This window comes from Notechis scutatus, chromosome 14, assembly GCF_049901735.1.
Source record: "Notechis scutatus isolate UNSWTSFEM ecotype Mainland chromosome 14, rNotScu1.2, whole genome shotgun sequence".
NCBI classification, from domain to species: Eukaryota; Metazoa; Chordata; class Lepidosauria; order Squamata; family Elapidae; genus Notechis; species Notechis scutatus.
Genome location: NC_142022.1, coordinates 10,753,587 through 10,769,137, shown reverse-complemented (window position 1 = coordinate 10,769,137; position 15,551 = coordinate 10,753,587). Strand labels below are relative to the sequence as shown.

Here is a 15,551-nt window from a genome sequence, read left to right as displayed (position 1 = left end):
GTGGCTGCCTCCCCCCCCTTGTGTGGACCCCCCCCCCCGCTGGCAAAAGCCCCCCAGCCCCCCTTTGCCCTCTCCTTGGGGTGCCCCCTGCCCAGCCGAGGTCTCGGCGGGTCCTGGGGGAGAAGCAGCTGCTGGAGACCCCCAAGGCCTCTGGACAGGCCCCTGGCTCCTTCCTGAGTGAGACCCCCTCAAAGGCCCTTTTGGGGAGCGGCAAAGCAACGGGGCACCCCCCGTTAAGGCCCTGCGGAAGAGGGGAAGGGGCTGCGGGGCGGGGCTCCTCTTGGGCCCATCGAAGCCTCCAATTTCCAAAGCAAAGCAAGGCGGGGTTGGGGGGTGAAGCCCCTGCCGGGATGGGCGGGGCTGCTCAGGCTGGACCCCCGTTAGAAGCCAGGTCTCCCCCTCCCCCGCCTCCCTTTCTCCCGATCGGCCAGGTGTCGCCCTTCCAGTCGCGTGCAGAGGGTTCGTCTGAAGGGCCGTCCACGTGTCCTCTGCCGGTAAACCGGCACCGCCGCCGGGAAGGAAACTCGGTTTGCGGGGGAAGCAGCTTCCACTCTGCTCCGGCAGGGGGCGGGCTTCCCGCGCGTGGCGTCCCTCTCCGCCAGGGGGCGCCCGGCCGCCCCTCCCTCCCCCCGCCCCAGCCCGCCCCAGCCGCTCCGAGCGCCTACCTGTCGGAGCCTGTCCGGCCGCGTCGGGGGAGCCGAGCCCGGCCGCGCTTTGTCTGCTGCTGCTGCTGCTGCGGGAAGCCCCTCGGCCCCCTCCCAAGCGCCGAGGGTCCCGGCGGGGGCGATGCGGGCCCCTTGAACGGCCCCGGCCTCCACCTGCGAAGCCGCGCCGAGGAAGCCGGGCTGCGGCGGGCGGGCGGGCGAGGAGCGCAGCCACTTGGCACCATGGTGAGTCTTTGCCCGCCGGACGGGCCGGGGTGGAAGCCGGGGGGCTTCGGGGACCCCCCCCTCCTCCTCCTCTTCCTGGGGGGGTCGACCCCTTCAGACCCCCCCCACACTCTTTCCCGCCCGGGGGGAGGAGAGATCCGCGGTCGCTCGATCCGGGCTGCCCCGCCGAGTTGCGCGGCTGGCTGGGGGTCTCTGGCAGCGCATCGCCGGATCAGCCCCGGCCGGTTTTTCGCTTCGCTTCGCTTCGCTTCGCTTCCTGCTTGGCCGGAGCAGAAAAAGTCTCTTTATTCTGATCCAATTCTTATCAAAGGATTAGACGAAGATCGCTCCGCTGCCCCCCACCCCACCCGCTGTCTTTGGGCCGGCGCCTTCTAGTGCTCAAAGGGACCCCTGAGGCCATCCAGCCCACCCACCCCCGCTCAGGACCAGAATCCCGTCCGAAGGCTCGCTCGGCCTCTCTGTCCCGGGAAAACCTTCCTGCTTGTCAGCCGTTTGTCCGGTTTGTCCAGGGACGGAGTGGGGTTGGCGTGGGAGCTGCTCCTTTCAGTGGCCCCGTTTTGTCGGAGACTAAAGAGCCCCGCGGACTTTGGGTTTTAAGGGCGCAGAGATGGGATGGGGGCTGACGGGGGTCGCCAGGCAGAGGGGGGCTTTGCAAAGAGCCTCCCTCCGGCAAGCCAAGCAGAGCCAGGGAGGAGGGGGACCCACATGGCTGCACAAACCCAGCCAGGAGGGGCGGTTTTCAGGGTAGCCCCCAAGTTGAAATTGGCGGTGCTGCATCACACAGACACACAAACACACACACACAGAGGACTGGTTGCAGGGAAGAAAGTTATATCTCCACAACTGTAGAGCAGATCAACCGGCTCTTTCAAACGTCAAATATTTGGGACCACGTTCCCCTGGTCCTTGGCCACCGATTGTGCTGGCCGAGGCTGATGGGATTGGCAGTCCCAAACTTCTGGATCGGCCGCTCAGCTTCCATCTTGGATCCGAGGCCTCCTTTCCGCCCTGCAGGCCTGAATCTCTGCTTGGATATTCCGGTTTTATCATTCAAGAGAAAGAGAGCAAAGGTTGTAGGGAAGGGAATTGGCCCTGGGGGTGGGGGGCGGGGGGGAGGACAGGAGAGAAGCCCTTCCTTTCAGTCAATTCTGGAATCGGGGCAAGTAAACAACAGTGACCGCAAGCATGTGCAGAGTGCTTTCCTGTATTATTAGTCCCTGTGCAGCGAGAGGGGGCTTTCAAGTTCATCCGCAAATCTTTGGGGCCTCCCCAATCAAGAGAGAATCTGATTCTCTTTCAGATCATCTCCACCTGCCTTGTCACTCTTTTTTTAAAATACATCATTTCCAGAAGATTTGAATTTTTCTGCTTGGCGGAAGTGGGTGATGGGAGCTGTAGTCCAAAAGGGGGCAGGCTCTCCAGGGAAGGGAAAACTTGGCCTGTCAGAACCCCGGGGTGGGTGGTGGTTCTGTCCTCGGAAGCCAAACTTCTTCCCACTGGCTGCCTGGCTAATGTTTAACCGCTGGCCAGAAGGGAGGTTGACACCGCTGGGCGCCTGCGCGGAAGGAAGGTGACACCACGCCCCCAGTCCAGCCAGGTGGGGCCAAATTATACAGGGCCAGGCATGAGAGGGAGATGGCCTGGAATGCCTGCCTGCCCACGGCTGACTCACAGCCTCCCTTCCTGGGCTCCGCAGGGCCTCCAGTTGGGACACTGGCAGAAGCTGCCTGGGCTGATTCAGAAGGGCGAGGCTGTCAGGAGAAGGTTCCCACCTGGTGGGAAGGGGCAGGCAGTATCATTAGTAGCACACCCCACCTGGGTGCTCCTCCTCCTCCTTCCCTCCTTCCTTCCTTCCTTTCCTTCTTTTATCGCTTCCTTCCTTCCTTCCCTTCCTTTCTCCTCCATCAGCACCTGCAGTCTACCTGGCCAGAGAGTTGTTGGGGGGGCAAAGGGGCAGCCTCCCCTTCCCGTGTGGGGCACGGAAGTCGGGCAGGGCTGTTGGCCACTCCGTGATAGCTGCACACTGGCGCAGGGTGGAGTCTTGTTAGCACTGCAAATGCGCTTCACATTCCTTTCCCTGGGCTGGAATTTGGAGGAGGCGCCCGACTCTTTCCTGCAACCAGGGTTGGAAAGCGAGTTAACCTGGCAAACTCCCCAGGGGGCTGCTGATGCTACTGGTTTGGCAGGAGTTTTTTGGGGGTGGGGTGGGGAGGGAGATAAGGTGCCTGGGGTCTCCTACATCTCAGTCCCACCCCTCCCCAAAGCGGATGGGATCTCAGAGGCACCCAACCCAAATACACGAAGGAGGAGCCGCTTTCCCAACCGATGATAGGAGGGTTTCTCCGCCCAGGTGACGCAAAGGCCCAGGTAAGTCATCCCCAGCCTGGAGCCAAGAAACTCGGGGGTTTTTAAGGAAAGGCGGAAACCTCACCACGTCTGCTTATCTCTAACTGGCGATCAGGGCTCTGGCAGACCCCAGGCTGCCTTCACACAACCAGTTGACCCCCTTCAACTCCTTGGCTCGGCTGGTCGTATCCATCCTGGGTTCCTGCAGTGACACAAAGCGGGGCTGACCAGGAAGTGCCCCCAATGAGTAGGTCGTGTGCCTGGACACACAGCCCAATTCCTTGCTAGGTGCGCTGTGTGAACGAAACCTCAGAGCGTGCCCCAGGTGGGGTGCGTCTTCAAGGCGATCGAGAAGGGAAACGATGCCATTAAATTTGTATTTCACTGTGATTCAATCTGTGCTCGATTCAAGCGTTTTCTCCAAGCGTTTGGCGGCTCCCGAGGGGGCTTTCCAGAGGCTGCACACATCCCCTCTCCTCGGTTCCAGAGTGGGGGCATTTGAACTCGTGTCCCGAGTTCATTGTGAAGCAGCAGGGGTGGTGCCCCCTCACTCTCCATCTCTCTCTCTGCCAGAGGCTGCTCTCCACTCCGGGCACCCAAGAGTCAATTGGCCGGTCGAACCACCCGTCCATCCAGCTTCTCCTCGGCTGGTCGCTTGGCAACTCCTCGCTGGCATTGTCTTCCCGGCTTGGCTGGGAAGAAACCTTAGCAACCAGCTTTGGGGAAAGTTTGCAAGACCAAGACGGGCGGTGATGGGGGGCAATCTGCCCCCAAAGGCCACCCAGGTTTTATGGTGCAGGAGAGAAGGAGGTGGGGGTGTAATGGGGCAAACACACCTCGCCCCCCAGGCAAAAACCCCACCACCAAACGGCGGAGAGGGCCAGCTTTGCAAAGTTTGACTGTGCTGCCCACCCAGCCACCCCCTCCCTGCCTCCCCCCCCCCTCCCCCCCCCTCTCTCTCTCCTGTCCAGCCGGCTCAGCCAAACCCTCTTGATCCGGCCTGGCGGTGCTAATGAAGGGCTAGTATTTTTAGCCAGTTTCTCAGTTCAAACCCAACAATTTCCTGGAAGGCTTTTCTTTCTCACACAGTTGGCAAAGAAGGTGCTTTTCTGGGCCTTTTAAAGTCCTTGTTGTTGGTGGGGTGTTTTTTGTTTGGTGGGCTGCGGCTGTAATTTATTCTCAAACGTGGCTTAAGGTTTGCGAAGCGTTGCTTGGACGTTTGGAAGCCTTTCCACGGCTGGTGGCCACCCACAGCCCCACCTGGAGCTAAAAGAATTAGCCGTGGGCGTGGAGTCCGTGGCCCCTTAGTGCCCCCACCACATTCTGAAAGCAGTCGTGACGGGCTGGGCTGTGCAGCATGGGCCCTTCTGGCCTCGTGGACTGTCGCTTTTTAAAAGGATTTGTTTTTTTGCACGGGGCCTTCGTTCCTTTCCTGGGCTCTCAAAGTGATGTCCAGCCCTGTTCCAAACGGGGGAGGGGAGAAGCCCACCTCAACCCCTCCTCCTCCTCCTCCTCCTCGCCCCCAGGGCAGCAAAGGGCGCTACCACTGGCAGATGCAGAATGTCAAGCAGAGTGGGGTGGACGACATGGTTCTGCTGCCCAAGATCCAGGAAGACGCCATCGTGGAGAACCTGCGGAAGAGGTTCATGGATGACTACATTTTCGTATCCAGAGGACGTGCTGGCGGGCGCCTGTTGGGAGTGGGAGGGGATAGAGCCTCCCTGCATAAGGGCAGTCTGCCTCTGGCGGGAAGCCCGAGGGGGAGGGGGCGGTGGGGGCAGAGCGAGGCAGGCATTCAACCGGGAGCCCCCTTTTCTGTGCCGCCCTTAACTTGGAAACGGAAAGACGTACATTGGGCCAGTCCTGATTTCGGTCAACCCCTTCAAGCAGCTGCCCTACTTCACCGACCGAGAGGTCGACATGTACCAGGGGGCGGTGAGTGCGTGTGCGCGGGGGTGGGGGGAGAAGCCCCGCTTTGCACCCATGTGGTCCCTGGGATGATGCCCCCCCGAGCCCCAAAGGTTCCACTTTGATCCAGCTGGACTAGATGGCCTCTAGTCACCCCCGGGAAGTGCCGAGATGCTCAGGGCCCCCCTGTACGTGTTGTGTCCCTCCCGCACAGGCCCAGTACGAAAACCCTCCGCACATCTACGCCCTGGCGGACCAGATGTACCGCAACATGTTGATCGATGGGGAGAACCAGTGTGTCATCATCAGGTGAGGCTGGGGGCTTCCCTGGGGGGGGGCGGTTGGGGGGGGTCTGTGGAAAGCTCATTCCAGGCCTGATTCCCCCCCCCTTCTTTCCCTCCCAGTGGGGAGAGTGGAGCTGGCAAGACGGTGGCGGCCAAATACATCATGGGCTACATCTCCAAGGTGTCTGGCGGGGGCCCCAGTGTTCAGGTGAGCGGCTTGTCCTGACATGAAATCACGCCCCCCCCCACATTGCCCCCCCCAGTCCAGGTTGTGGTGGGCTGGCAATGGGCCGAAGGTCCCATAGGAAGGTGCCCGTTTTGGTCACCTGGAGGCTCAGGCTAGAAACTGGGAGGCTGGGAGTTCTAGTGCCACCTTGGGCGTGAAAGCCAGCCGGGTGTCCTTGGGCAGGTCCACCTCACAGGGCTGTTGTTGTGAGGAAAAGAGGCGGAGGAAAGAGTTTGAGGCATACGTTGCTGCCTGCGGTTATTTATAAAAAAAGCAATAAAGGCGGGATGAAAATAAGCATGAAAAACAGAACCTCTTTCATTTCAGCACGTAAAAGACATTATCCTAAAATCTAACCCTCTCCTGGAGGCCTTTGGGAACGCAAAGACGGTGCGGAACAACAATTCCAGTCGATTTGTGAGTGCTGGGGGGGGCCTGGGGGGGGGGGGGGCTGGGAGGTCCCGAATCTCTATCCAGAGGGGGTGCAACTTGCGTCCCGTTTCTACGTCCCGTTTCTTGGAAGCCCCATCCAAGTTGAAGCTTCGTCTTCGTCTTAAGGCGTTTTTCTGTCTTTCCAATCTGAAATGCTTCCCTGGGATCTCCTGGTGGTGTGTCATCCAGGCCTGACCCTGAGCTGCTTGGATGAGTGAGTGTACTCTGGTGACCATTTCAGGGTCGTTGATTCTAAGCCCATCACCACAGTATTTAGGCAGGTGCATGAGAATGACGGAGGTGGCCCAGAAAAGGGGCAGGGAGGAACTGAGGGGAGGGGGCAGAAGGGACAATTTATGACACCCCCACCCCGTTTTGCCCCCCCCAGGGGAAATATTGTGAGATCCAGTTCAGCCGCGGGGGGGAGCCGGACGGGGGCAAAATCTACAACTTCCTGCTGGAGAAATCCCGCGTGGTCAGCCAGAATTCCGGAGAGAGAAACTTCCACATCTATTACCAGGTGGGTGAGCGGCCGAGGAAAGTCCTTGCGCCCAGCAGACCCCCCCCCACCCGGACCCTCTGCATGGGTCTGACTCCCAACCCCATCATCCCCCACCCTTGCCCACGGCTGTCATGTCCTGGGCTGCCTGCTGCAGACCAAGAGAGCAACGTTTTTTTTGTCTTTCCTTGCACGATCCCAATGTGGCCTTTTGACCCGGCCTCTTCGGCCCCCGTTGGGTGAACGCAGCTGCTGGAGGGAGCCAGTCCGGAGCAGCGGGAGAATTTGGGGATCACCAGCCCGGATTACTACTACTACCTCAACCAGTCGGCGGCCTATAAGGTGGACGACATGAACGACCGGCAGGAATTTCAGGAGACTTTGGTAGGGATGCGGGCCCCAAAGGAGCCCCTTCCCTCTTTCACCCCCAACTTTTGAGTAAATGCACCCAGGGTGAGAGGGGGTGGGGGGAGCATGCCTCAACCCCTGGACTACGTCCCCCATGATCCCTGGCCATGGATCAGTGGAATTGTTTACCCATAGCTGATACCTTCTCCTCCTCCTCCTCTTCTTCCTCCTCTTCCTCCTCCTCCTCCTCCAGACAGCCATGGAGGTGATTGGCCTCTCAGAGGAGGAGCAGGCGCTGGTGCTCCAGATCGTGGCTGGCATCCTGCACCTTGGCAACATCACCTTCCAGGAGTCGGGCAACTACGCCGTGGTGGAGAGCGAGGATTGTGAGTCTGGGCTGCTTCAGCTGAGACCGGTGGGGTGGGGGGCGTTTGGGGAGGGTCCCACTCACTCAGGGGCTGCTGTCAGGGCAGGGGGCCACGGTCCCCGCACGATGGCCGAGGGACCAAGGGGGCTTGTCTTCTGGGCTGGTGGAGGAAACCAGGGAATCTCCAAAGGGAAGAAGCGGCCAGTTGAGCCGCTGCCCCCTCCGTCCTTCTCCGCAGTCCTGGCCTTCCCCTCCTACCTCCTGGCCATCGACCAGCAGCGCCTCCGGGAGAAACTGACCAGCCGCAAGATGGACAGCAAGTGGGGCGGCCGGCAGGAGGTCATCGACGTCACCCTCAACGTGGAACAGGCCAACTTCAGCCGCGATGCTCTGTCCAAAGTGCTCTACGCTCGCCTCTTCGACTTCCTGGTGGACGTGAGTGGCCGGCCGGACTCGCCCTGAGTGGGGCTTCCACAGCCAGATGGAGGGTTTGGATGGGGGGCGGTGTTGCAATGGGGCAGATCTCAAGAGCCAGCCAGGAAGGGCTCAGGCGCCACAGAAAGAGTCCACGGAGGGAAATGGGAAGTATAAATAAAAATAAACACAAACTGCTTTGGTGGCGCAGCCAGAGAAACTCCTCATGACTCACCCTTCCTTCTTTCTTCCTTCTCTCTCTCCTCTTTCTTCCTTCTGTCTTCCCCTCTGCCCGCTTTCTCTCCTTCTCCGCTCCCCAGGCTGTCAACAAAGCAATGGAAAAGCAGCACCAGGAATACAATGTTGGTGTCCTGGACATTTACGGCTTCGAAATTTTCCAGGTAAACCTGCAGCCCAAAATGCTCCCCCGCCAGGTGAACAAGAGGCCTCCTTCCATGCCAGCCTCTTCCCTGGCACAAACCGTCGGTTGGAGTTGAGGGTGAATTAACCTCATTGATCCCACGACTGCCACCAGTTGCAAAGCAGCCCGGCTGGGCCCAAAAAGGGAGAAAAAGATCCGTGGTGCGTGGGAAAAGGACGGGAGAGGCGTTCCCTCCCCTTCTGTTTTAGCCGTGGGAACAAAAGCCTCTTTGGGAGGAAATCTCCCCACCGTAGCTTGATAAGTTCATGATTTCACCACTGTTGGTGCCCAGTGCCAAACTGCCTCGAAGGAATTGCCCAAGGCTGCGATGCCAGCGTTTTGCACCCTTGCACATATTCGGGGGCTGGATTTTGGGGAGCCCCAGACCGGGCTGCGAAGCTGAGCGATTCGCCTGCATTGCACCTGGCATGGCCGGCCTGAGCTTTCCGCTTCTCTCCTGCCAGAAAAACGGCTTTGAGCAATTCTGCATCAATTTTGTGAACGAAAAACTCCAGCAGATTTTCATTGAGCTGACCCTGAAGGCTGAGCAGGTGAGCCTCTCGGGTTTGGTGTTTTTTGTTTTTGTTTTTGCAAATGGAGAACCTTTTTGCATTTTTAAAAATCACCCCTTTGGGGCAAAAATCCGAAGCTTGGACAGGGCCGGAATGTGGGAGTTGGGCGGCCACATAGACCTGTTCCATAATACACAGTGAGAATTTTTCAGTGGGAAAGAATGACCGGCGGCTGAGTCCGATTGGGCTCAAGCGAGTGTTTCATTCGTCCGTTTCTCCCTGTTTTAACTTGTTCTCCCGGCCTCTTTCTCTCCGCAGGAAGAATACGTCCAAGAAGGCATCCGATGGAGCCCCATTGATTATTTCAACAACAAAGTCGTGTGTGACCTGATTGAGAATAAAGTGGTAAGCAAAAACCCTCCTTGTAAGGTAGACCTTATTTATTTCGAGAAAGGGCCCCAAACTTTGCTACTCTGAGCTTTGCTAAATTCCTTGCCAGGCGCCTGGAGGAAGAACCGTTCTCTTTTATTTTTATTTATTTTTAATTTTTGGAGTAAAGGAAAAATATTACCTTGCTTTAACGCTGCAATGCAAACAGGGAAGTTCTGGATTTGCAGAAAAACCTGGTTTTGCAGGAAGAAGAAAGGACATGCAACGGGTGGCACAGAAACGTGATCGATAAATATAACAAGTTGAAAGGAGGGTTCGGCTGTGCTGCGGTTGGGCCAAGTGACGGAATGACTTGGGGGAGGGGAGGCAGAATTCTTGACTGCTTTCTCGGTTTGGTCCGGCTTTTCTCTCCCTTCCCAGAACCCCCCGGGGCTCATGAGCATCCTGGACGACGTCTGCGCCACCATGCACGCCAAAGGCGAGGGGGCCGACCACACCTTGCTGCAGAAGCTCCAGTCGGCGCTGGGCACGCACCCCCATTTCAACAGCTGGAACAAGGGCTTCATCATCCACCACTACGCTGGCAAGGTGGGGGCCCCAGGGACCCCCGAGGACCCCTCCCCCTCCCCAAGGGCCAGCTGGAACCCAAAGCCCCCTTTCTGGTTCTGCAGGTGTCCTACGAGGTGGAAGGCTTCTGCGAACGCAACCGGGACGTGCTGTTCCCGGACCTGGTGGAGCTGATGCAGAGCAGTGAGATGTGAGGGCCTCTGGGGGTGTGGGTGGGGAGTGGGCTACACCAGCCCGAAGACCCTGGAATGCCTCCCCTCCTCCCTCCCCCCCCAGCCCGTTTCCCTAAACCTCCCTCTGAGGAGCTGCTTTCCTCAACGTGTGTGTGTGTGTGTGTGTGTGTGTGTGGAAAAAGGAGCCAGGGGGACCCTTGGAGGAGAGAGCCCAAAGGGGGGGCTCCTTCCTGGGGAACTGAACCTCTCCGCTTCTCCCCAGCCCCTTCATCCGGGATCTCTTCCCCGAGAGCCTCAGCACGGAGAAGAAGGGCCGCCCCACCACCGCAGGCAGCAAGATCAAGGTGAGTCCAGGTGGGAGACTCGCCCAGGTGGGGCAGGGAAGGGGGGGGGCTTTGGGGACTGCAGGACAATCCGATGGGAGGAAAGGCACACACACACACACACCCCTCGGCTGTGGGGGAATCTGTAAATATGATGATGATGATGGTGATGGTAACAGCATCCAGTATTTTTTATTTTTTTCTTTTTTCTTTCTTTCCTTTCCTTCTCCTCCTCCTTCCTTTCCTCCCACCCTCCTCCCTCCTTCTCTTCCTTCCTTCCTTCCTTCCTTCCTTCCTTCCTTCCTTCCTTCCTTCCTTCCTTCCTTCCTTCCTTCCTTCCTTCCTTCCTTCCTTCCTTCCTTCCTTCCCTCCCTCCTTCTCTCCCTTCCTTCCTCCCTCCTTCTCTCCCTCCCTCCCTTCTCTCCAAAGAAACAAGCCAACAGCCTGGTCAGCACTCTGATGAAGTGTAGCCCTCATTACATCCGATGCATCAAGCCAAACGAAACCAAGAAGTCCCGAGATTGGGAGGAGAGCCGGTAAGGCAGCGGCCACGTTGGCCGGGAATTCTGGGAGCTGAAATCCGTACAACAGGATAAGTTGAGGAATCACCCATTTAGACCGAGCGGCCTCCCCCCCGCCCTCCGTCAGGGACCCCCAATTTGTGCCGGGGGGTCATAGCAGCAAAGGGACAGACGGGGGCCTCCAAGACCCTCCATTTCTGCCCCCTTCGCAGGGTGAAGCACCAGGTGGAATATTTGGGGCTGCAAGAGAATATCCGGGTGCGCCGGGCCGGCTACGCTTATCGGCGAGTCTTCCAGAAGTTCCTCCAGAGGTGAGAGCCGCTTTCTGGCCTTCCTAATCCCCCCAGCCCCCCCCCCCGCTTTTTCAGCCCACCTGCTGGAGGTGGGGCTGCTCTGAGGAAGGCTCGGTCGGTGGTGCCCAGCTTGGCGATCCCTCCAGCCTTCAGGCCAGCACCTGAGGGGCTCCATCCTCCCCTCCCTCCCTCCCTCCTCCTGCCCAGGTACGCCATCCTGACGCCCGAGACGTGGCCATGCTGGCAGGGCGACGAGAGGCAGGGCGTGGTGCACCTGATGAAGTCGGTCAACATGGACCCCGACCAGTTCCAGCTGGGAAGGACCAAGGTCTTCATCAAAGCCCCCGAATCGGTGAGCGCCAGGAGCCTTTGCGGCCAAAGGCAGAGACCTCCCCTGGGGGAGGAAAATGGGGACCCTCCGCCCCCTCCGTGCCCACACGCCTGGCACTCAATGCCCCCTCCCCTCCCTCGGGCTCCCCCTGCAGCTTTTCCTCCTGGAGGAGATGCGGGAACGGCGCTACGACGGCTTCGCCCGGGTGATCCAGAAGGCCTGGCGCAAACACGTGGCTGTCCGCAGGAACATGCAGATGAGAGACGAAGGTGAGGGAGGGCAGGGGAGGGGCAGGCAGACAAGGGGGTGCTTTGGCCCAGGAGCCCTCCGGGCCAGCACACCCCCCGCTCTCCTTTGGTGGAGAATTCAAAACTGGGTGTTTTATTTGTTCAGTGGAACAACTTGCCTCCAGAAGTTGTAAATGCTGGACATTTCTAAGAAGAGATTGGAAATGGTCTGGGGTTTCCTGCCTAAGCAGAGGGTTGGACTAGAAGACCTCCAAGGTCCCTTTCAACTCTTCTTATTCCATTCCATTCCATTCCATTCTATTTTTTTCTGCCCGCGTGCAGTGACCAAAACGAGCCACCAGAGGGCGGCCTTTACCTGCCCTTCGGAGAAGCCCATCCATTCCTCCCGCAGAGGGCCAGGCGGCCTCTGAGCATGTGCAGAGGGACTCCTGCCTTCTACCCCATGCCAACCGCAGCCGGTTCTGACTCCGATTTCCCCTTCTTCCCCCCAAAGCCTCCAACCTCGTCCTCAACAAGAAGGAGCGCCGTCGCAACAGCCTGAACCGCAACTTCATGGGTGATTACATCGGCCTGGACAACCACCCCGAACTCCGCCGGTTCCTGGGCCGCAGGGAGCGGGTGGACTTTGCCGACACCGTCACTAAGTACGACCGGCGCTTCAAGGTGAGGCGTGGCACTGCTGGATCCGGCTGCTTCCCTTCTTGACGGGCCATAAGATAGGCCATGCCTGTGGCTGGAGGTTCTCCACCTTGGCTTCTCTTGCCTTTGATGAGAATTTGGCCTTGGGGAGCTGCCTCCCTGGGGGGCTGAACCCTCTTTTTGTGGTCCTGGCGCAGACGGTCAAGCGGGACCTGATCCTCACCCCCAAATTCCTCTACCTGATCGGGCGGGAGAAAGTGAAGCAGGGTCCGGAAAAGGGGTCCATCAAGGAAGTGCTGAAGAGGCAGCTGGAGGTGGAGAGGATCCAGTCGGTCTCCCTTAGGTGAGCAGGGAGAATTGGGGAGGGAGTGGGGGGCTCCCCTGGGCAGAGAGAGGCGCTTGGGAGCCTGTGGGACTCCCTGCCACTTGAAATTCCCAGATTCTCCACCCTGGAGCCCGTTTCCTCCCCTTCTGCCCCACCCGCCGTGATGCCGGGTGCTTATGGGGAGGGGGCAGCCGTGCCAAGAGGACCCCCACCCCCTCCTGACTACGCTTTCCACCCGCTGCCCCTTCCCCCAGCACACTGCAGGACGATTTCCTCATCCTCCACGAGTCCCAGTACGACACGGTGCTGGAGTCCGTCTTCAAGACGGAGCTGCTGAGCCTGCTTTTCAAGCGCTATGGAGAAAGGACCCAGAAGCAGCTGCCCATCAAGTTCGGCAACCAGTAGGCCTCGGACCCCCCCCCCCCCACCTTTCCTGCGCTTAGGGACTCTGGGTAGACTTCTCCTGGGCAGGGAGGGTTTCCAGGCCTCGTTTCTAGCCCTGGTTAAGGAGATGAGGATCGTCACTGCAAATTTCTCCTTTGCACGACTTCCCCCTTCAAGGAGACGGGAGGGCAGCGCTCGTCTTCGGCCAACCTCCCCAAAATTAGGGATGGGGCACCACCAGGAGATCCCGTCAATACACGCCAGGAGGCAGGGGCTGCAAACTGCTTAGTATTCCTGAGGATTTGAACCCAGCGCTAATGGGGCAGCACCCCTGTTCCTGCCCCTTGCCTGCATATCCCCCTCCCCCCAATTCCCTTTCTCTCTGCACATTTCCCCCCCCCCCAGGCTGGAGTTCAAGGTGAAGAAGGACGGCTGGGGGCCCTGGGCAGCGGCTGGATCCCGACAGATCCAATTCCAGATCTGCCAGGGGGACCTGGCTCTGCTCCGCACCAACGGCAAAGTGCTGGTGGTCAGCATCGGGCCGGGCCTCCCCCGCAATGCCCGTAAGTCAGGGACACGAGATTTGATGGGCGGGGGGGAGGGGAGACACACTTGAGCCTGCATGTGTGGGGGAAGCCCAGCGAGACAGCAACGGAGCACGCAAGGAGTGCAAAGACGCACATTTTGCAAAAAAAGTTGGGACCTATTTGCCGGATTTTTCAGGAATTATTTGCCGGATTTTTCAGGAATTATTTGCAGGATTTTTCAGGAATTATTTGCAGGATTTTTCAGGAATCATTTGCAGGATTTTTCAAGAATTATTGGCAGGATTTTTCAAGAATTATTTGCAAAAGTTTCAGGATCCATTTGCAAAATTTTCAGGCCCAAACCGGAAGGACACCAGGAAAAGCCGGTACTCAGCGGGAGGCCCTGCCCTTGGCTGGAATGCCCAGACCAGCTCAGGTGAGAGGGAGCTGTCATTTCCAGAGTGCCCTCATTCCTTGGCCTCTCTTAAGCCAGCATTTCCCAATCCGTATCTCTTGGAGATAGAACGGACCCCCAAACGGCGCTCCTGGCACCCAGAAAGAGCCGGGCGGCAGGAGCCAAAAGCTGCCCCCAGACCAGCGGACGGGTGGGGGTCCAAGGCGCCTCCAGAACGACCGTCTAAGACTCTCTTTACGCCCAATTGGGCTGGGCGGAATTGCTGGGCGTTTGAAGCCGAGGCCGGCGGCTGACTTTCCCCTTCTCTGCAGGGTCGGCGTGGGGCAGCCACGGCCGGGGGGCCAGGCTCTCCTTCCAGCAGCGTCACTCCATGACCCGCCAGGGCAGCATGGAGCAGCCCAGCCTGCCACGCCAGGGCGCCAGCCCACGGGCGAGAGCCTTCCCTGCACCGCTTGACCTGGGCTTCATGGATGTCCCTGACCGAGGGGTGGCTGGGTGAGGGTCTCCCCCCCTCCCCAAGAATTATCTTTATTCTTCTTTCTCAACCTGGCCAACTCTAAAGTGGGTGGGCTTCAACTCCCAGAATTCCCCCAGCCACCTTAGAGCTGGAAATCCACGTACTTTGTTTACTGCCTTAAAACAACCTCTCTTTGCTCATGTTTTTTGGCGTGACTCAAGTGGGCAGGGACAGCCCTTGGCCACGCCACTCGGGGCTCTGCACGGCTGTGGGGCAACCTGGAGGTGTCCATGCCCAGCAAAATGCCAGGGAGCTGAGAACTCCCTTTTTTTCCCAGCCTTCGGCGCCATCTTAGCAAAGAGGCCAAACCCATCCCAGGAGGCGGCCGTGCCAAGCCCAAACCCAAGCCCAAGCCGCAGCCGTGCCTTCCCCGGTGCCGGGCTCTGTATGCCTACGACGCCCAGGACACGGACGAGCTGAGCTTCAACGCGAACGACGTCATTGAAATCATCAAGGAAGGTGAGGGCTTTCCGGGGGGAACCCTGAGGGCATCCATACAGCCGGTTGGTCTGGGAGACCGGAGCCCCGAGGGGAGGGGCTTCGGGGGATGGCCAGGGGTCTCCATGGAGGAGGAGGCCGGTCCGTCCTAAGCAAGGTTGTCCTTGTCCTCTTTCCAGATCCGTCGGGATGGTGGGAGGGCCGCATTCGTGGCAAGGAAGGCCTGTTCCCAGGGAACTACGTGGAGAAGAACTGAGGAGGGGGTGGCACTGCCCCGCTGGGAAAGACCTGGAGACCGGGACGTTACTGGAGGGCAGCCGACACTCACCAGAGAACACGGAAAGGGGCCTCGCTGACCTGCAGAAATTTGGTGCCACTTGGTGCCCTCTGAACGCGGCCAAGATAACCAGGCAGGAGTCTGTTTAACTGCAGATGCGAACGCCCCTCTCGCTGCCCTAAAAGCCACACCAGGAGGTGCCAGCCTGGTGGACCTTTAAGGCCGGGGGTGGGGGGTGGGGGAATAGGGAAAGAGGGAACTCCAAATGTTTTAAAGGCAGGGGGAAAAAAATGGACTTTTTAAAAGGAATTTTTAAAAGCTTTCCAGCCCACGTGGAAAGCCTCAGACATCTGCCTTGGGCTGTCGAACGGGCCCCACCCGGAGGGCCTGCGGGCTGTGCCCGTTTGATGCCAACCTGTGTGAATCCAGTCTCCCGAAAGAAAAGCCCCTCTGGGGAAGGAATCCTAAAATTGACGGGCGGCACAGGAGAAACGAGAGGAAAAAAAACCGAGTGAAATAAATTATGTACATTGAGG

General features: G+C 59.0%; 1 protein-coding gene across 2 annotated transcripts; it reads left to right on the top strand.

The window, feature by feature from the left end:
- Positions 1 to 652: 652 nt before the first annotated feature.
- On the top strand, positions 653 to 15,550 carry LOC113429679 (unconventional myosin-Ie-like). 2 transcript variants are annotated; one of them, XM_087943356.1, is made up of 28 exons: positions 653 to 890; positions 4,763 to 4,900; positions 5,082 to 5,171; positions 5,359 to 5,453; positions 5,549 to 5,636; positions 5,982 to 6,071; positions 6,475 to 6,606; positions 6,835 to 6,969; positions 7,187 to 7,319; positions 7,539 to 7,735; positions 8,035 to 8,115; positions 8,600 to 8,686; positions 8,966 to 9,052; positions 9,458 to 9,625; positions 9,709 to 9,794; positions 10,040 to 10,121; positions 10,530 to 10,636; positions 10,834 to 10,932; positions 11,122 to 11,266; positions 11,400 to 11,514; positions 11,987 to 12,156; positions 12,330 to 12,475; positions 12,712 to 12,858; positions 13,247 to 13,404; positions 13,724 to 13,804; positions 14,095 to 14,278; positions 14,578 to 14,759; positions 14,918 to 15,550. In XM_087943356.1, the coding sequence occupies exons 1-28, from the start codon at positions 888 to 890 to the stop codon at positions 14,992 to 14,994; spliced, it is 3,303 nt and encodes a 1,100-aa protein (XP_087799482.1). In that variant the 5' UTR covers positions 653 to 887; the 3' UTR covers positions 14,995 to 15,550. The 2 variants fall into 2 exon arrangements, with proteins under 2 accessions (XP_087799482.1, XP_087799481.1); XM_087943355.1 differs by lacking the exon at positions 653 to 890 and adding an exon at positions 2,982 to 3,257.
- Position 15,551: the final 1 nt, after the last annotated feature.

Excerpts from the sequence above, each read along its gene's own strand:
- LOC113429679 (XM_087943355.1), top strand. The coding sequence starts at position 3,216 with ATGATAGGAGGGTTTCTCCGCCCAGGTGACGCAAAGGCCCAG. Across the intron at positions 5,454-5,548 it reads AACCAGTGTGTCATCATCAG|TGGGGAGAGTGGAGCTGGCA; the intron begins GTGAGGCTGGGG and ends TTTCCCTCCCAG. Across the intron at positions 9,626-9,708 it reads TCCACCACTACGCTGGCAAG|GTGTCCTACGAGGTGGAAGG; the intron begins GTGGGGGCCCCA and ends CTGGTTCTGCAG.